Raw genomic sequence first — 21,799 nt, forward strand, 5'->3', positions numbered from 1 at the left:
TTTTTTTAAATAAAAAATAAAAAGAACCAGCACACCTGGTTGGCTCAGTTGGTTCAGCAATGGACTCTTGATTTTTGGCTTAGGTCGTGATCTCATGGTTCCTGGGATCAAGCCCTGAGTTGAGCGCTGTGCTGACAGTGTGCAGCCTGCTTGGGATTCTCTGTCTCTCTCTCTGACCCTCCCCCGGTCATGTGCGTGTGCTCGCTCTCTCAAGTAAATAAACTTAAATAAATAAAAATAACCTGTTGCCACACACTTAAGATAAATTTTACGATGCCTCATCTGGTAAACACAGACTAGACCAAAGTAGTTTTTTCCAAACTGAGATCTGTTGATGGCACAGTGGAACAAAGATCAGAGTCTCTTATTTCAGTTACCATTTGGGTTTTTACCCTATTTGTTCACAATACTCAGTATAAACAGTGATGATACCTCACCATAACAGGCAAGAGTATTTTCCTATGAAATGGACTGTGCTAGTTTACTGTAACTTTTTACAGTCTGCTCCTATGATTTATATTTTTATGTAACTATGATTTACCAGTAAAGTCTGTTAAATAGTAGCATTATATATTATCTGACTGCTGGTGACCAGGTGGAAAGGGGATTAATCCACACAGGTCTTGCAAGTCAGAAAACCTGGTTTTGGATCTTTACCAGCTATGTGAAAAGCTAACTAGGCAGATCAACCTGTGAGCTTCAGCTTTCTAATAAAAAAACACTACTTGCTCCCTCCATCTAATAAATTGTTCTCAAATGAGAACAATTATGCTAAATCGTGGAGCATAAGCTCCTCTATTCAATGTGTTCCTCATCAATGAGGAAATTACCACGTTCTCTTGATTTAAGTGAACAATACCTATAATAGCCAAGATATGAAAACAACTGTCCATCTACAGACGAATGGATAAAGATGTGTTTGTGTGTGTGTGTGTGTGTGTGTGTGTGTGTGTGTGTGCATATATATAATAACCACCACCAGCACCCTCCTCAACCTCCTCACCCTCGCATGTGGGCAATGGAATATTATTCAACCATGAGAAAGAAGGAAATCCTGCCATTTGGGACAACATGGATGGAATTTGAGGGCATTATGCTAAGTGAAATAAGTCTCACAAAGACAAATACTTATAGGTGAAATTGAATGGTGGAGGGGAGATGTTGGTCAAAAGGCACAAACTTCCAGCCATAAGACAAGTCCTGGGGATGAAAGGTACAGCACAGTGGTTATAATTAATACTGTATCATGTAGTTGAAAGTTGCTAAGAGAGTGGACCTTAAATGTTGTCACCACAAAAAGGAAACAGTAACTTTGTGAGTTGATGGAGGTATTGGTTAAAGCCATAGTGGCAATCATTTTGCAACATGTAACCGTATCAACTCAACATGTTGTACACTTTAAACTTGCAAAATATTCTATGTAAACTGTAGCTCAATACAGCCGGAAAAAAAAAAATAAAATGATAAAGAAAAACCACACCTAGCTCCTAGAATTAAGTTACTTCTAAAGTTGTTATTAGTGAAGAATAGGACTTCAGGATCTAAGCAGGAACTGTTTCGCTTTAAACTGATTTGGCGTGCAGGAAACAGACTCGGAGTCGCTGAACAGACCAGCACGGTAATTTAATTGCCAGTCTTCTGGAGAGACCCAATATGTCATCATTCCCTGACAGTGATGTTCTCCCTGCTCCTCCAATTGTTTTCCCCTTCCCCACCTCCTCCAATCCCTTTTGTTTGTTGTTGTAGTTATTTCACTCTTAAACAGCTCTCCCTTCGTTCCGTCTACAACTTCTAAACATTTTTAACTCAAACTAGAAATGATACACCCCAGGCTTGCCCCACCCAACCACTCCCCACCCCGCCAAGCGCCAGGGCCCTCTGGACTTGCAGGAAATGTTCAGAGATACCCCCCCCCCCCCAGCCCCACCCCGGACAAGGGCTTCTTCCTCCAATCACTTCCCCCGCGGGCTCTGCGGCTGAAAAAAGGATCCCGGGTTGCCACCCGCGGCCACAAATCAGTTACCGAGGCGCCCCACCCTCCCCCCAGAGTGGCTCCTTGCTTTCACTTTAAAGTGGATGCAGGTGGGTCACACCCCCGCTCTCTGAACCGGGGCCGGGTCCCCAGTGCAGGTTCCAGGCGAAGGAAATGACCCAAAAGTTGCCGCTTCAGAGTCCACAGACTTCCCCGTATCCAGCACGAGTGCTTAGACGCTGCGTCCGCGGCCCGCCCAGATCCTGCGATCGGGGGCCCGTGCGCGCCCCGCGCCTCCCCGGCCTCCACGGGGCGCCGGCCCGCTGAGAGCCGAGCGGCGAAGCGGCCGCATTGCGGCCCCGGGACGGCGGTGCGGGCTCCCACCTCCCCGGCGCCCGCTGGTCCCCGCTAGCCGCCCGCGCGCAGTCCCCAACTTCTTCCGGCCCCGGCCCACGCCGGAGAATCCCAGCTCACCGATATCCCCGTCGTCGTCGTCCTCCTCCTCCTGATCCATTTCTAGCAGAATGTCCCTGGTCATCATTTGCATGGCTCCCCCAGAAGGCGGTTCCGAACTTGGCGCGAAGTTGGGGGCCCCCGAGCTCCGGAACGCCGCGGCTCTGGCGGGGCCCTGCGTTCCGGCGAGGACCGCGGGGTGCTTCTGGCTCCCGGCTCAGGGCCCGCAGTGCCCAGCCCGCGCTCCTGGAAGCCAGCCGAGGCGGCCGCCGACCCGAGCCCTGCGCCCCAGACGAACCACTCGCCAGCCGAGCGGGGCCCGGCCACTGAGCATGCCCAGTGAGAGAGCCCGGGCTCGCTGCGGAATGATTAAACTTCCCCAGGGTTTATTGGGCTCTCAGAAGGAAGTCGGGACGCGAAAAGGAGTAGTCGGCGCTCGCGTTCTGCCCGCGAGTGACCTCGGGGAAGGGGGGAGGGGGGAGAGCACGCGAGGGTGGGAGTGGACAGGGTTCCCCGAATTCTGTTCTAAGGTCATATATGGACACATACTGGGGCTTGCTTTCTTTGACGTGTGTTACTGCCTCTGCAGTAAACGCCACTACGGCTCAGGTGAAGAACCCTGAAGACGAGCACGCCAGAACGGGGTTAAAGGATCCGTGGAGGCAATGGAGGATCTTCAAGCATCAATTACTCTGCTTCCAAAGTGAGGGAACGTGTATTCCACGGGGGGCAAGGGAGAGGGAGATTATACAGGAAAGAGGCAAACTCGTAGAAAATAAGCAACAGAAGAAAAAAGACAAAGAGTGAGAGAGAGGGATCTAAAGAAGCGTGTTCACAAAAGGCAGGAAGATTTCCGCATAAAGAGAGGTAGGAGGCGAGAAAAGCGCCCCCTACCCCCGCCCGCGGGAGCACACGCAGGGAGTGGTCGCAAGAGGATCATCCTGCAGCCCGTTTGGACCATGAAAGCTCAGTCCAACGTATCAAAAATGCAAACGAGGACAAAGAACTCGACAATGGTTAGGTGCAAACTCTAAGGGGTGGGGGGGGTGGGGGTGGGGGGGGGGGACTATAATAACCAGAGGAAACAAAGAAAGTACTAAAGTAAAATTGAGGCAGAGTGGAAGAATGTATTCCCGGAGACCAAAGGAAGCAAAAAGACAAATACAAAGGGATTTCTACTTTTAAGACACACGGGGGTACTTTGAACTGCAGGTTTCTGGGATTGTGAGTCTGCAGAACTGTTTTCAAAGAAGCTGACGAATTCAGATGGGTCCATTTTGACTTGTCAAAAGGGCTAAAAGTTATATTTGAGATCCTTGTTGCATTCATTGTCTAACACTTCCCACAGAAACTTGTTATATTTTTTCCACTAATGTAGCAGAATTATTATTATGATAACACTAAGTCTACTGTGCATCATATTCTCCCATATACTTATTTTTTGAGTTTCTGTATGAAAGAAATAAAGCATTGAGATCAATCATAAGTGGAGAACAGCCATGAATATGCACCATAAGGCATGTGGAAATTACTTTTAAGAAAATATCCAGTATCTGAAGGGGGAGGGCTGGGAGAATAAAGAAGAAAAAAAGAACGAGAAGGAGGGAAAACAGAATGTTTTCTCTTAGTGAACTCTCTCCCCAAAGCTTTATGGGACCTACTAAAGTAGAAATTCCCAACACATTTTAGTGACATGATCAGTTATCACAATTTCCATTTAACAAACGTGTACATAGTGCTTTTTATGTGCCAACCATAGTTTTTTTAATGTTTTATATTCATGCATTTAATCCTCATAACAACCCTAGGAGCTATTACCACGTTTACTCAAACACAGGATGACTGAATAATCCAAAATCAGTCACATATAGGAAGTAAGTGGCAGAGCTGGGGTTCTAACCCAAGCATCTAGAATCTGGGCTCTTGGCCATTTTATAAACCACTTCCAGAGACATTCTAAATCCGTTAAAAAAAAAAAAAATCACTTTTTTTCCCCCATCAGTTGTAAGCTTTTAAAGTCTCATCAACTTTCTGCCATAGTTCTCTCCCCAAATGGTCTGGTTTGTATGGCCTAAGACTGCTCAAATTCCATTAGTAGTTATAAAACTCTTGTGGTGGATTTTGTAACAAGTCCCATGAGTCATTTGAAATTCTTCATAGATTTTAGGGTTTACATTTTTGGTGCTTTATAAATGTTGCAGAGAGATATTGCTGGCCTTATATGTAAAGGTAACTGTTGTTGCTGGAAGGGAAATAAATTATTTACTTAGGTTACCTATGAGTCGATCATTGGTAAATTCCATTCTTTCATTCAATCTATTTTATTTCCTGTAGCTTCTCTCATGCAATATTTTTTTTCCCAACTGAATAATATATGCTTCAAATATAATCAAGGTAATAGGCCTATGTAAGAATCACACACTTGACCCTGAAAAACTATCATTATGTTGTGAATAGTTATTGAAATAAAATGTGCCTAATAATATGTGGCCAGGTTATTGGATTTGCAAAGCTTTTCCAAATCAGGGGAGGTAGACCGAGTATTTTCTCCTTCATTGGTCTTCTGATTAATTACAACGTTTGCCTCACCACAGGATGCCCTTTCTCTGCCCATTTCTTAAATGTTGTTGCTTCTCTGGCTTTGATCCTGTCCCTTTTCCTTGTCATCTTTCCCTATTGAAGTCATTCAGTCTTACAAGTTTACCATCTTTTCCAAACAGGGCCAGTTTCATGGGCATAGGAACAGTTCAATTATAGAGGTTCCTGCGCTCAAAGGGATTTAATGCTTGGGGTCTTAATGCTCTGTGGTTGCCAGCTTAAAATTCTTAATAACATTATCTTTGAATTTTTGTTTTATATCTGGAGTTCAGTGAGACAGAGAAGTGTGCTAGTTCTCATACAGTCCTGCCCCACACTGCCTCTCTGCCTCCCAGGGATAGGGTCTCAGCCTTGCCCACGCTCCTTTTTGCCCTACCCAGGACCAGGACCGCTAGCACCAAGAGGATGTAGGCACAGGCATAGGGAAGTTCGGGGTCATGTGCGTGCATCCATGGTGTCGTAAGGTGGGGCAGGATGGCAGCTGTCCCTGCCCTAGAGTGGCAGTGCCACAGTGCACCCGCTGGGTGACCAGCGAGAGTGAGCCTCTTGCCCATCCTCTACCTAAGGGCATCCTGCATGGAAGTTGCAATCTCTTGGAGGCTGTCCCTTTAATGTGGTTTGGAGCCTAGAGTCCATGAGAAGGGGAGATACTTGGCTCCACTTCCCCACCTTCAGCCAGGGCGTGGTCTGTCAGTCCTACAAATTGGTGGGAAGGGGATCCGGCAGCTGGTGGACCTCATGCGCTCTTTGAACAAGGAACCCTGCAAATTTTCATTTGCACTGGGCACTGCAAATTGTATAGCTGGTCCCGATTTCAAGGTCTTTGTTTCCAGCCCAGATCTCTCTTCTGTGTTGCAAATGGTATGCTTGCTTGCATGCTGGATATCTCCACTTGGCTATTTCTTAGACATTTCACATTTAGTGGGTCCAACATTAAATTTATAATTTCTGCCCCAATCCTCTTTCCCAAAATTTGGGAATGGCACAAACTAGTTACATAAGCCAATAATTTGAGAATCATTTTCACTTCTTCCTGTTATCCCCCATGTCCAATCACTTACTTAATCTTATTACATATACCGCCCAGATATCACATCCTGTATCCACTGTTGCTTTGGTGCATAACTGCATAGCATGACATTTTAGCTGAAGCATGATGGAAGAGATTAAGACATAAAACTATCTAAGGGAATTAAGTTTTAGGCAGAAGGGAAAGCAAATGCAAAATTCCCAAGGAGAACCAGCAAAGAGGTTCTAGTAGCTGTGGTATAATACATTTCTACCAAATTTAGCACCTCACAGCAACAATAAACAGGCATCATCTCACACAATTTCTGTGGATCAGGAACTCGGGAGCAAGGTAGTCAAGGGGTTCTGGCCTAGGTTCTAACTTGTAGTCACAATGTCGGCCAAAGCTGCAGTCACCTAAAAACTTGACTAAGGTTCGAAATCTGCTCCTAATTTTTGGAGCACTTCACTTTTGAATGGTGCTGCTTGTTAGCAGGACCTCAGTTCCTTCCTACACAAGCCTGTCTGTAGACCACTTGAACATCCTCATGACACAATCCTGTCTTCCCTGACGCAATGACTAATGCAAGAGAGTGGGCGAGATAGAAGCCACAACATCTTTTATGACCTCACCTTGGAAGTCACTCATTGTCATTTCTGCCACTAGTGACACAGGTCAATCAGTTATACTTCCTGTGGGAAGGGTGTATACAAAAGCATGAATACCAGACACAGGGATCATTGGGAGCCATCTTGGAGGCTGTTGGTCCACTATCACTGTTGTATATATCATTCTTCATTCTTAGTTACTGAGAACAAACTATGCTGGCCACTTTCCTGGGTGTTGGGAATTCAACAGTAAAACCAAAAAGCAAAAACAGACAACATCTCTGCCATCATGACTTTCCACTCTAGTGGATAGAGACAAATAAGTAAGTACATGTCAGGAAATGATGGGTACTAGTGAGAAAAATGCAGCAGGGCGAGAGTCATAGAGAGTGATGGTTGGGAGAAGGACTTTATAATGAATTGTTAGGAGAAGACTCTCTGATAAGGTGATATTTTAGCAGAGATCTGAAGAAAGTAAGGAAAAAACATGTAAGTCCCTGAGGAAACAGGTTTTTTAAAATTTAATTTATTTATTTTGAAAGAGAGAGTATGCTCATGCAAGGTAGGGGGAGAGAGAGAGAGAGAGAGAGAGAGAGAGAGAGAGAGAGAGAGAGACCCAAGCAGGCTCCACACTGTCAGCACAGGGGCAGATGCAGGGCTTGAACCTACAGGCCTGTGAGATCATGACCTAAGCCAAAACCGAGAGTCAGATACTCAACTGACTGAACCACCCAGGCGCCCCAGAAACAGAGTTATAAGAAGATGGAAATGCAAGTGCAAAAGCTTAAAGTCTTCAAGAAAAGCAGAGGTCATGGTGACTGTAGCATAGTGATGGAGGAGGTGAGTGATAGGAGGTCATGGACGGCAGAGGAGGCGGCATACGGCAAATCATTTTTGGCCATCAGAAGGACATGGGCTTTGATTCTAGATAACATGGAAAGCCTTGGAAAGTTTTGACTACATCAGTGGCATAACTTCTATTTTAAAATGATCTTTCTGATGGCTACAGTCTTCTGGACTATAGAAGAGCAAATGTAAAAAGCATGGAGGCCAGTTAAGAAACTAATCCTTTAGGGGCACCTGAGTGACTCAGTCGGTTAAGTGTCCGACTTTGGCCCAGGTCATGATCCTGCAGTTCATGGGTTCAAGCCCCACATGGGGCTCTGTTACTGACAGCTCAGAGCCTGGAGCCTGCTTCGGATTCTGTGTCTGCCCCTCCCTCGTTTGTGCACTCTCTCTCTCAAAATTAAATAAACATTTAAAAAAATGTTGTTTTAAAGAAACCAGTTCTTTAATTCAAGTAAAAGATAACGGCCTTGAACCAGAATGGTAGTGGTAGGTGTGGATAATAGGTATGTTTTGAAATAAATCTGAAGAGTGTCTGAGGTACTGGATATGAGTCTGAGGGGGAAAAAAAGGGAGTCAAGGAGTCAAGGGACTCCAAGATTTTGACCTGAGAAACTGTGAAAATGGAGTTGCTATTTTTGAGATGTGTAAGACTACAGGAGAGTAAGAGGGCGTGGGAGTTTGGTTTTGGACCCATAAGTTTGAATTTGTGACTAGACATCCACATGAAGGTGTCCAGCAGTCATGGCCTGGAGCTTGGAGGAGAGATCTGCACTAGAGAGAAACTTCAACTAGCCAGGACTGCATGAAGGTTAATCTATGTAAAGAGATAGGATCCAAGTGTTGAGCTCTAGGACTTTGCCCTCCAACACTTGCATTGGGAGAATGTGGAAAAACCAGTAAAGCAGACTAAGAAGGAAAGCATGTCCAGTGAAAAATGAGGAACAGGAAAGGGTGAAGTTTGGTTAATTTTTTTTTTCAAAACCAGAGGAAATGACCTTCTATGTCAAATGACTCTGATAAAGTGGCTTTATAAAGACTGCAAATTCTCCTGTAGCTCAAATAGCATTCTTTGAGTATGAAGAAAATTTGTCATTGGATTTAGCAGTGGGAGGTAATAGGTGACATAAGCAGTTTCAGAGGAGTGTGATACAACATCACAAAGTAGTTTTTACAACATCACAAAGCAACTCTCCAATTCTCAATGGACACTGACTGGGTTTCCTACAGTAAACTCAATTCTGACACTGGAGATAGCATCAGATCCACAGGTTAAGAGTTCAGTCCCACAAAACTGTCTCTCTCTCTCTCTCTCTCTCTCTCTCTCTCACACACACACACACACACATACATACACACCACTTCAGACTCCAATCACAAGTCTTGGTTGTCACCTGTGCTTCTGACCAATTGGCTATAGATTGGAGGTTCCCACAACCCCCAACTCAGATTTGATGTTTGCTAAAGCAGCTCACAGAACTCAGAGAAACATTTACTTACATATATCAGTTTATTATTAAGGAGTTTATAAAGGGTACAGATGAACAGCCAGATAAAGAAGTCCATAAGGCAAGATCCAGAAAGTTTCTGAGCACAGGAGCTTCTTTCCCCAAGGAACGGGGGTGTACCACCCTCCCAGAATGTGCATGTGTTCACCAACCTGTAAGTTCATCAAATCTTGTTAAAGAGTTTTTATAGAGTGTAATCTGCAGCACCCTCCTACCCCTTTCTCAGGGACCAGTGGGTGGTACTGAAAGTTTCAACCCTCTAATCACTTAGTCTTTTGGATGACCAGCCCCATCCTGAGGCTATCTAAGGGCACTACCCCAAGTCACTTCATTAGCGTAAGCCCAAAAAGGCTCCAAATGAAGGACAAAAGACACTCTTATCACTTAGAAAATTCCAAGAGTTTAGGGAGGTTTGTACCAGAAACTAAGGACAAAGAGCAAATGTATTTCTTGCTATACCATGGGTTCACAGAAGAACGAAGGAAAAAGAAATGGTAAAAATGACTATAGACAACTCTTTTGAGAATCCTTGAAATTCTTTGAAACCCAAGATCTCTAGACTTCTATACTCATTTCCATTTGGATTCTCATAGGCAGCTAAAATTAAATGTCCAAAATCAATCTCCTGATATTCTTCCCAAACCCTGGTCTACCAATAATCTTCATCTCAGATGATCAAAATTCCAACCTTCTGATTGTTCAGTACCCAAAGCCTGGCGTCATCTTTGATTTCTCTCTTTCTTGTACATTCCATATTAACTCCATCAACAGATCTATTAAAATATATATATAGAACTGGACCATCCACACCACATTCCCTACTAACATCTCATCTGTGACATCATCCTCTCTTACTTGGATTGGTTTTCTAAATTCCTTACTTCCACCTCTGTCCCCCGCACAGTCCATTCTCAACACAGTAGCTCAAGTGATGCTATGAAACCATAAGCCAGATCATATTCTCTGCTCAAACCAGCCATAGCTCCCCATTTGAACTGTAGGAAAATCTAAGGTATTTTGAAAGCCACCCTATTTAAATTGCAAAATCTCCAGAGCTACACCAGATGACTGTGCAAGATGTTTACTGTACACAGGTGCCTGGGCAAGGGGAGTAAAATGAGGCCTGATAGCTAGCTCAGCCTCTACCCACCAAGCCACATGCTTTGGTGGAAGGTCTCTACAGGCTTCTACACAGGTTGTCAGGAACCCTGGATACCACTACACATGTACTCCCCTTCCTTCTTATTTTGCTTCATTTTCTCCTTATTACCTAGTTCCCCCTTATATACTACATCATTTGTTTACTTACTCTCTGTATTATCTGTCTTCATCAACTAAAGGATAAGCTCCGTGAAAGCAAGTACTTTTGTCTTTTATTACCATATCCCCAGCACAGAGTAGGTACTCAATACATATTTATTAAATTGAATTGAATTTTTCTGTAAAGGGTAGTAGATAAATGCAGTAGTAGATAGAAGGGTATGTAGGGCCTACAGGAGGTATGTAGAAGAGAGAAGGGAAAATTGCTGTCGAGATGTCCTTGGGTAGGTAAAAGTGATGAGTTCCTGTAAACTGGAGATAATGGCTGTAAAAAGCAGGATAAAATTGTATCATGAAAACCATAGGGAAAATATAGTATTTGGATATAGATGCAGGCATATTGGTAGGTGTATTGGTAGGAGCTGTGGAAGCTGTCTTTTTTTCCCCAAAATGTTTATTTTGAAAGTTTTTAAACATACAGAAAAGTTGAAAGAATAATGTAACAGACAGCTATACATCCAACCAAGCTTCAACAGTTGTGAACATTTTGCTATATTTGATTTATCTATTTGTCTCTCTGTATATATTTCATTGAACTATGTTAATGTCACAGATTTCATGATATGTCATCCCTACATAAATGACATATTCACATAAAAGAGATTTAACAATATTTCCCTCATATCAACCCATTCCATATCCAAGTCTCAGAGAGTTTAATAGTCGGGTTTTTCATACAAACACCCAACCACATTTCACATACTGTGATTGGTTATATTCCCTGACTTTTTTTTTCCCAGTGACTTTGACTTTGACTTTTTCAAGAGAACAGAGCAGCTGTGGATGATTTCTTCTGCTTACTACTGTTTTTCAAAGTCTAGTATTTCCTGTTAACTGGAAACATTTTAGTAAAACATTTTTGGCCAGAATCTGTCATAGAACATGCTGTGTTCTTCATGTGGCATTACAGTAGGAGGTGTCCACTGACAGACTGTCCTACCATTATTGGTGTTAAGTTTGATCGCTAAGCTACCTGGGGAACACCAGATCTTTCCATTGGGTTGGGGTTCAAAGCTGGGCAGTGTGACTCCAGCATCTGTGCCTCTAAACATTTGCTGTTGTTGAGATAAATTTCCAGGCCCCAAATGAAGCCACTCCTGTCTGGGCTGTCATGTCAGCAAACCAAACTTTTGTGTTCCTATAAATGCTCTGCTTGACCAGAAACACAGGACAGTTGATCCTTGAATAGCAAGGGGGTTGGAGTGACAATCCCCTCTGTCTGCACTGCTGAAAATCCATATATAACTTTCGACTCCTCAATAACTTAACTACTAATAGCCTACTGTTGACTGGAAGCCTTACTAATAACATAAACAATTGATTAACACATATTTTGTATGTTGTATGTATTACATACAATGGTCTTATAATAAAGTAAGCTAGAAAATATTAAGAAAACTATAAGAAAGAGAAAATGCATTTTACAGTACCGTACTGGATTTATTTTAAAAACCCACATATAAATGAACACACATAGTTTAAATCTGTGTTGTGCAAGGGTCAGCTGTACATCTACTGAGCCAATCCCCAAACACCAAGAAAACTTTGGGCTCCATATTTATTTCCTCTTTCCTTCATCTTTTTGAATAAGGTCAGCTATGCAACCCAAGTCATTCATAATCTCTTTCCGCACTGCCACTTCTAATGCTCTGCAAAACTCACTCTTGCCCCCAAATACCTTGGGAAATGTGTTTGTAATGCACTGTACTCCCCCAATCTGTGCACTGTTTTCCCTTGAATCAAACTCTACTAAGCTGTTAGTTGTGTCATTTGACACTATATTCCTCCTTAGGTACGAGCACAGGTCTTAAGAACAAGGAGTGCGGGGCACCTGGGTGGCTCAGTCGGTAAGCATCGGACTTCAGCTCAGGTCACGATCTCACAGTCTGTGAGTTCGAGCCCCATGTTGGGCTCTGTGCTGACAGCTCAGAGCCTGGAGCCTGCTTCAGATTCTGTGTCACCCTCTTTCTCTGCCCCTCCCTGCTCATGCTCTGTCTCTGTCTCAAAAATAAATAAAAACATTAAAAAAATTAAAAAAAAAAAACAAGGAGCGCATGCACAAGCAGCAAGACTAGGATTGAAATGTACGACTCCAAAAGCTGATTGCTCCACCCACTCCATGAAAATGCCTCATCAATATGGAATCTTAAAAAAGTGCCCTTTTTTTTATATAGTGATAATTTTTTTAAGGCTTATTCATTTTTGAGAGAGACAGAGTGTGAGCAGGGGAGGGAGAGAGAGGAAGACACAGAATGAGAAGCAGGCTCCAGGCTCTGAACTGTCAGCACAGAGACTGACACGGCTGTGAGATCATACCCTGAGCCGAAGTCAGACGCTTAACAGACCAAGCCACCCAGGTGCCCTAGTATTACATAATGATAAAGGAGTCAATCCAACAAGAGGATATAACAATTATAAATACCTATGCACTCAACATGGGAGTACTTAAACACATAAAGCAAATATTAACAGGCATAAAGGGAAAAATTGACAGTAATACAACAATAGTAGGGGACTCTGGCACTACACCTACATCAGTAGATAGATCATCCAGGCAGAAATTCAATAAGAAAACAGTGGCTTTGAACAATACATTAGACCTGATCAACTTAACAGATATATATAGAACATTCTATTTAAAAACAGCAGAATACACATTCTTTTCAAAGGCACATTGAACATCCTCTGGGATCAATCATATGTTAGGTCACAAAACAAGTCTCAGTATATTTAAGGAGACTGAAATCATATCTCACATCTTTTCTGACCACAATGGTATGAAACTAGAAATCAATCATAAGAAAATAAAACAGAAAAAAGGACACAAACACATTGAGGCAAAATAACTTGCTACTAAATAGTCCATGGGTCAACGAGGAAACAAAAAAGTACATAAAGACAAATGAAAATGAAATACAATGGTCCAAAATCTTTGGGACACAGCAAAAGCAGTTCTAAGAGGGAAATTTATAGTGATACAGGCCTACTTGAAGAAACAAGAAAAACCTCAAATAATCAATCTAACCTGACACCTAAAGAAGTAGGAAAAAAAAGAATAAACAAGGCTCAAGGCTAGTCAGAGGAGAGAAATCATAAAGATCAGAGGAAGAAATAAGGGAAATCTAAATTAAAAAAAACAAACAAGAAAAGATAAATGAAATTAAGAGCTGGTTCTTTGAAAAAAATCAACAAAATTGATAAACCTTTAGCTGGACTCATCAAAAAAGAGAGGATGCAAATAAATAAAATGAGAAAAGAAAGAGAAGTAACAACCAACACCACAGAAATACAAAGAATTAGAAGAGAATACTATGAAAAATTATATGTTAACAAACTGGACATCCTAGAAGAAATGCTTAAGTTCCTAGAAACACACAATTCCAAAGGTGAATCAGAAAGAAGTAGAAAAATCTGAAGAGAGTAATTAATAGTAACAAAATTGAATTGGTAATCAAAAAAAATCTTAAAATAAAAAGTTCAAGGCCAGAATGGATTCACAACTGCATTCTATCATTTAAAGAAGATCCAAAATCTATTCCAAAAAATAAAAGAGGAGGGAAAGCTTCCAAATTCATTCTATGAGGCCAGCATTACCCTCATAACAAAACCAGACAAAAACACTACAAAAAAAGAAAGCTACAGGCCAATATCCCTTATGAACATAGATGCAAAAATCCTCAACAAAATATTAGCAAATTGAATTCAACAATACATTAAAACAATCATTCAACATGATCAAGTCAGATTTATTCCACAGACACAAGGATGGTTCAATAGTTTGAAATCAACATGATACACCACATCACAAAATCAAGTATAAAAATCATAATCATCTCCATAAATGCAGAAAAAGCATTTGACAAAATCCAATATCCATTCATGATAAAAACTCTCAACAAATTTAGAGGGAACATACTTCAACATAATCAAGGCCATACATGAAAAACCCGTAACTAACATCATACTCAGCAGTGAAAAACTGACAGCTTTTCCTCTAAGATCAGGAACAACACAAGGATGTCCACTCTTACCACTTTTATTCAAGGTAGTCCTGGAAGACCTAACCACAGCAATCAGACAAGAAAAAGAAATAAAAGGTATCCAAACTGGTAAGGGAGAAGTAAAACTGTCACTGTTTGCAGATGACACCATACTATACATAGAAAACCCTAAAGACTCCACCAAAACTATTAGAAGTAATAAATGAATTCAGTAAAGTTGCAGAATCCAATATTAATATACAGAAATCCATTGCATTTCTACACATTAATAACAAAGTAGCAGAAAGAGAAATCAAGAAAACAATTCCATCTACAATTGTGCCAAAAATAATAAATACCTAGGAATAAACTTAACCAAAGAGGTGAAAGATCTGTACTCTAAAAAGTGATAAAACATTGATGAAAGAAACTGAAGACAACACAAATAGAAAGATATTCTATGCTCATGGATTGGAAGAACTAATGTTGTTAAAGTGTCCATACTACCCAAAGCAATCTATAGATCCGAAGAAATTCCTATCAAAATAACAATAAATTTTTCACAGAACTACAAGAAATAATGTTAAAACTTGAATGGAATTAGGAAAGACCCTGAATAGCTATAGCACTCTTGAAAAAGAAGAACAAAGCTGGAGGTATCACAATCCTAGATTTCAAGATGCTACAAAGTTATAGTAATCAAAATTGTGTGGTACTGGCACAAAAATAGACATACAGACCAATAGAATAGAACAGAAAACCTGGAAATAAACCTATATGTGTATTGCCAATTAATCTACAACAAAGGAGGCAAGAACATACAATGGGGAAAAGACAATGTCTTCAATAAATGTGGCTGGGAAAACTTGACAGGTATATGAAAAAGAATGAAATTAATCACTTTCTTATACCATATACAAAAGTAAACTTTAAGTGGATGAAAGACCTAAATGTGAGACCTGAAACCACAAAACTCCTAGAAGGAAACATAGGCAGTAATTTCTTTGACATCAGCCTTCACAACCTTTTTCTAAATATGTTTCCTCAGGCAAAGGAAATAAAAGTAAAAATAAACTATTGGGACTACATTAAAATAACAGGGTTTTACGCAGCGAAGGAAACTATCAACAAAATGAAAGGCAACCTGCTGAATGAGAGGAGATATTTTCAAATGATATATACCAAAAGGGTTTAGTATCCAAAATATATAAAGAATTTATGCAACTCAATACCAAAAAAACAGTCTGATTAAAATGGGCAGAGTACCTAAATAGACATTTTTTTCAAAGATATATACATGGCAAAGAGACACATTAAAGAATGTTCAACATCACTATTCATCAGGGAAATGCAAATTAAAATCATAATGAGATACTACTTTATACGATTTTATTCTAGCCAGAATAAAAAAGACAAGAAATAACAAATGTTGGAAAGGATATAGAGAAATAGGAAGCCTCAGGCACTGTTGGTGGGAATGTAAATTCGTACGACCACTGTGGAAAACACTATGGAGGTTCCTCAAAAATTAAAAATAGAAATACAATATGATCCAGAAATTCCACTATTGAGTATTAACCAAAGAAAATGAAACACTAATTTGAAAAGATATATGCACCCCTATGTTTATTGTAGCATTATTTACAATAGCCAAGTTATGGAAGCAACTCATATCCATATTGATGAATAGATAAAGAAGATATGGTATATGTATGTGTATGTGTATGTATATGTATATGTATATGTATAATGGAATATTACTCAGCCATGAAAAGGATGGGATCTTGCCATTTGTGACAACATAGATGGAACAAGGGGGTATTATGTTAAGTGAAATATGTCAGAGAAAGACAAATACTATATGATTTTACTTTTAAGTGGAATCTAACAAAACAAACAAACAAAAAAGCAGAAACAGAGCCATAAATACAGAGAACAAACTGATGGTTGCCAGAGGGGATGGTGGGGGGAAATTGCTGCAACATGGGTGAAGGGAAGTGGGAGGTACAGGCTCCCAATTATGGGATGAATAAATCATGGGAATAAAAGGCACAGCATAGGGACTATAGTCAATGGTATTATAATGGAGTTGGATGGTGACAGATGGCAACCACACTTGTGGTGAGCACAATAGAGATGTTGCATCACTGTGTTGTATACCTGAAACCAATGTAATATTATGTGTCAACTGTAGTTTAATAAAAATTTAAAAATAAAAAAAATGTAAGAACAAAAAGGATAAATAAACTGAGAAGAAAAGAGAATTTCCTACTTGGTTTGTTGGTGGGTTGGTTGGTTGGTTGGTTATGAAATTAAGCAGAGGCCCCAGTTTTGTCCATAGCTTGCTTTTAATTGCTATACATGATGGAAAATGTCAAATACCCCAAAGTCTACGTGCCCACTTCAAATACTATAAAATCTAAGTCATTGCTGTGGGAGGTGGGGGTGATGGGCAGAAGCAGAGTGTGTTTCTATAACAATCTCAAAGTTATTTAGAATTTAATTGCATTAAAAATTTTTTTGTTGTTTATTTCTGACAGATACTGAGAGAGAGAGAGAGAGAGAGAGAGAGCGTGTGAACTGGAGAGGGGGAAAGAAAGAGAGGGAGGATGACAGAGGATCTGAAGTGCGCGCTGTGCTGAGAGTAGAGAGCCCAATGTGGGGCTTGAACTCACAAACCATGAGATGGTGACCTGAGCTGAAGTTGGACGCTTAGCAGACAGAGCCACCCAGATGCCCTCATTTTTAAAATATCTAATACTCTGCAAGACAAGATGAATTATGAAGAGCAAATAACACAAGTGTCTCACACTTAACAATGAGAAATAGCTTTCTGTTACAACTAGAGAGAAGTTTAGGGAAGTTGATGATTGCCCATGTCTGTTGATTTACCACATAGTCTTTCATTTTCACTGCTGTTTCATTCACAAATAATTTGTGAGTAAAAGTGAAATAAAATCTCCTTTTCTAGAACATTGCTGGATGTTTTTACCATCAACAGGAACATGACTATAGTCAGTTCACAGAATTATCTTAGCCTTTTTGGCACCATCTGTTTCATTTTCTGAGATTGCCTGGCCTGTCCACAAATCTGAAAATATTTACTATTTGACCTTTAACAGAAAAAGTTTATCAACACTTGGGTTATACTGTCCCTTCTTTGAGTGTTACTTTTTTTTTTTTTTTTTAAGAAGGCTGCAAACCCAGCGCAGAACCCAACGCAGTGCTTGAATTCAGGACCCTGAGATCAAGACCTGAGCTGAGATCAAGAGTTACATGCTTAACCAGCTGAGCCACCCCAGTGCCCCCTGGATGTAATCTTTGAAAGCTATATTATACTTCTGAGATGGAATTGTTTCAGCAGGTAAACAATCTGCACAAATGGGTATTTATGAAGAACCACTTATTTATGTGTTGATTTTCATTCACTATTTTCAGCAATTATGCATTTTTTCCCCTATAGCTTATCGTGGAGGAAATCACAAATGACTTTATAGAATTAGCAGGCAACCTGAAGGGCGTCCTCCACAGTGATGTTTTTGGCCAGTGTTAAATGTACCTTGGTCTGAGTCAGGACAGGGACTAAACGGTGCCCAAGAATGGAGCTCTGAGTCCAGCCCAACATTACATTTTCCTCCCAAACTGGCCCCTGAGGCCCCTCAGTATACGTGTGGGCAAAGGGACTAAATATGTGGGTCTCTGCTCTTTCAACCAAGCCTTTGTGCTGTTGGGTCCTGCCTCATCAGTTTCCATCCAGCCTGGGGAACATGCACAACACCTTTCTTCTGCTCACTTAGTTTCCTGGCCTAGACTCTGGGTGGTGATGCCTGTCTTCATTATTCCACATGCCAAACTGAGCCGGTCTTCCTCTGGGTGCATTCCATTCCACATCTTCCACAAACTCGTTCAGGAATCCCATCAGCTTCTCTCCAGTGATGGTCTCACTTGGCAACTTCTGCCGCAGTTCTGGGCTGCAGCAGAGCCCTGAGCTCTGTGACTCTGAGATTCTTCATGCAGGACATGTTTACCTCTCTGCCTTGGAGTTTTATTAGGGGAGTAACTCTGTACAGATGTCTCTGAATTATCTTCATTGGCACCTCTGATTGGATATGAAAGGGTGTGAGACCACCTGGCCAAGGGGGGAGGCAGTGGCAGGGACAGAAGACCTTGGGTGGGCACAGTGCTCCCAGCTGAGAATAAACCAGGTTGTAGACTGAAAACTATATTTTTGTTGTTTTCATTGTGGTAAAAAAAAAAATATGTAACATAAAATTTACCATCTTAACCATTTCTAAGTGCAAGTTCACCAGCGTATATTCACACTGTGTAACAGATTTCTAAAACTTTTTCATCTTGCAAAACTGAAACTCTACATTCATTGAACAACTTCCATTTTCCCCTTCCCCCAGCTTCTGGCAACCAGCATTTATTCTATTTTCTGTTTCTATGAGTTTGACTACTTTAGATGTCTCATATACATGGAATCACATAGCATTTGTCTTTTTGTGAGTGACTTCTTTCACATAATATAATGTCATCAAGGTCTGGAAACTATCTTTTGATAATTTTGATTTTCTCAGTAAAATAGAAAACAAAGGTAACTGGCAGGGAATGAAAATGTAGAAGGGGGATCAGGCAGAGAGAAGGACTAAAACAGTTATCAGAGATAGCTGGGAAGGAAATGGACTAGGGAAAGAGCATAGGATCACACCAAAGACCCATGCGAGGTTGTAGATTTAAAGCGAAACCTACTAGCACGTTCATATATTTTTTCCAGGCACATTCCACTACTCAGGTCCAAGCATCAAACGGGTGGACAGTTGGATAAAACTAGAGTTGGGTTTTGCAAGGTAAGTTCAACAGAGAGAAAGAAGAGGAGAGCGTGGATGGCATGGCTTTTAACAATTACCGGATCCAAGAGATAACATAGTGAGGAGACGACTGAACAAGAGTTGTAAGATCAGAAAGTTGAGTACTTTGGGGGGTGTGGAAGTATCAGAATTGCTGGAGCTATTTCTCACCTGCAGTACTGCTGAAGCCTCCTTACTAGTTTTCTTATTCTTTTCCATTCATTCTCCCTTTTATGGTCAGAAATGATCCTCCTGTAGTGAAAACTGATGAGGTCATTCCTTTCAAATTCCCCACGGACCTCCCATTAGACTGTGGATAGTGGCAGACTTTTTCATGATTTCAGGCCTCATTCTCAACACCTCTTCAGCATCTTCCGTACCTCTAGCACCTCCAGTTACTTGAAGGTTTTATTCGCTACCATAACTCCAAGGCTTTGCACATGCTGTTCTCCCTATTTGGACCACATCTCTCCATCTTGAATTGGCTTTCACTTATTCATCAGGTCTCCACTTAAATTTTACTTCCTCATGGAAGTCTTCTCTGGACTTCCCAGGATGTCTCACTGATCTGTTTGCTCCACAGTCAATAGCCAATCCTATTCTACCAACCCTCTAGCCTTCTGTTCTACCTCCTTCCTTTCCTGAGGTTATTTCATCCAGTGTCATGACTTAAAAATATCATCTAAATCTGTATCTCTAACCTGGACATCTCTTGGGTGCTCCAGATTTTTATGTCCCCCTGTCTATTCTACATTCCTACTTGGTGAAACAGACTTATGAATACTACCAAAACACCATTACCCAAGTTGTCTCCATTTAGGGCAGAGCACCTCTGGTAGATTGTATTTTATAGATAGCTGCACCAAAATACTTATCCCATTTCCCATGCTCTTCTTACAATGTGACTGACAGTGTGCCATTGAAAAGTGGGTTCTGTGATCTCTGTTATTGGATCTTGGCAGGGTTTGTGACTTCCCTGATCAGTGGAGCACAGAGGAGGTGATGCTATGTAACTTCTGACACTGGATCATAGAAAAGGTAGAGCTTCCTCTGCTTGGCTCCTTATCTCTCTCAAGATGCTCACTTTTTGAAGCCAAACACTATGCTGTAAAAAAGCTCAGACCACATGGAGAGGTCATGTGTACATATTCCAGCTGATAGCCTCAGGTAAGGCCTGAGCTGACATCCATCATTAACCATTAGACAGGTAAGTTGAACAGACTTTTAGATGGTTTCAGCCTCCAGCCCTAAAGCCTTCCAGCTGAGGTTCCATATATGGAACAGAAACAAGCCATCGCTGCTAGGACCTGTCTGAATTCCTGGCTCACAGAAACCACAAGAGATGATAAATGATTCCATGTGGGGGTAATTTGTTACACAGCAAATGATAATTAATACAGTATAACAGCTAGTCACTTTCTCAGGCCAAGATTTTATTTTCCTCTTTCCTCATTCCACTTTTTTTTTTTCTCATATCCATATCTACTCTATTCAACAAGTCTGGTCCACCCTATCTCCAAAATACATCAAGCATGTGACCCCTTCTTATCTCCCATAATACACCATGATCCAAGTAACGATTATCTATGGCTAAGGCAATCAGAAAACTTCTAATTGATCTTCCTGACTTTGCTCTTTCTTCTCTACAGCCCATTCTCCTTTTGGTGGCTAAAGAGATCCTTTGAAAATTTCTATCTGAATATATTCCTTCCCTGCTTAAAACTCTCTACAATTGAACATACTTGAACACTTCCAAGATGTTTGATGCTATTAAGGAACAATTGTGAGTTTTTAAAGTGTGATAATAGTATTGTAATTTCTTTTGGTATGCATATAGAAATATTTATAGATGAAATGATATAATTTCTGGGATTGTTTCAAAATAATAGAGAGGGTGAGTAGGTAAGGGTATTGACCAAACAAAGCTGGGCAGGAGCTGAGAATTGTCTATGCTAAGGACAAATGCTAGGTAGGGGTCAGTATATTATTGTTTCTATTCTTTGTATGTTTTATAATGTATTTTTTTAAAAAAGGGGAAAAAGCCTTTCAGTGTCTTTCTTTCTGTTCTGCTTTTGTTCCCTTCTTTTCCCTTATTTTTTCTTTAAGAAAGTTATTAGCTTTCTTCTATTTCCTTCCTCTGAGGTAGCTATGGATGGCAGGGCCTGAAGGGGTGGGACCAAGGAAACAGGGCTGAGGAAGTAGCTGAGGGCATGTAGGGGAGATAGAGTTCCAAGGTTGAGAAAGCAGTGATGGGGTTAAAAGATTGGTTACATAAAGGAGGAATGAGCAAGTAAGTAAATAAGGTACAAATATGGACAGGGGGAAGGCCAGAATAACTGCTGTGGTTTTGATTGGAATTGGAGACATTAGAAGTCATGGTAGACAGACAGATAAAGACATAGATGCAGATATGTTATATGTTTGTCATATATGTATATGCTATATGCATATGTTGTGCTTGTGTATGTGTTTCCTACCTCAGTCCAATGAAAGGATCTAGAAGCAATAACATCCTAGGAGCAATGACCACACTTAGCATCTGAATCTTAGTTTCTAAAACCATTCTCCACTACAAGGAACCAGGGGTCTTGGAAGAAATGGCTGATTCCAGGGCCGGGGCAGGGGAAGCACAAGAGGAGCCTAGAAACTTTTCTT

The 21,799-nt window shown here is 41.0% G+C and overlaps 1 protein-coding gene across 2 annotated transcripts in view; it reads right to left on the reverse strand.

Moving 5' to 3' along the window:
• Nucleotides 1-2,841, reverse strand: part of ANO6 (anoctamin 6) — a 196,606-nt gene extending 193,765 nt beyond the window's left edge. Inside the window, exon 1 of one of the 2 annotated variants that reach the window (XM_058743042.1) lies at nucleotides 2,447-2,841. In XM_058743042.1, the coding sequence (XP_058599025.1) occupies nucleotides 2,447-2,519 (73 nt within the window). In that variant the 5' untranslated portion in view covers nucleotides 2,520-2,841. The remainder of the gene's footprint in view (nucleotides 1-2,446) is intronic. The other variant, XM_058743044.1, reaches the window with a different exon arrangement.
• Nucleotides 2,842-21,799: the final 18,958 nt, after the last annotated feature.

Source organism: Neofelis nebulosa, chromosome 8 (genome assembly GCF_028018385.1).
Source record: "Neofelis nebulosa isolate mNeoNeb1 chromosome 8, mNeoNeb1.pri, whole genome shotgun sequence".
Lineage (NCBI taxonomy): Eukaryota > Metazoa > Chordata > Mammalia > Carnivora > Felidae > Neofelis > Neofelis nebulosa.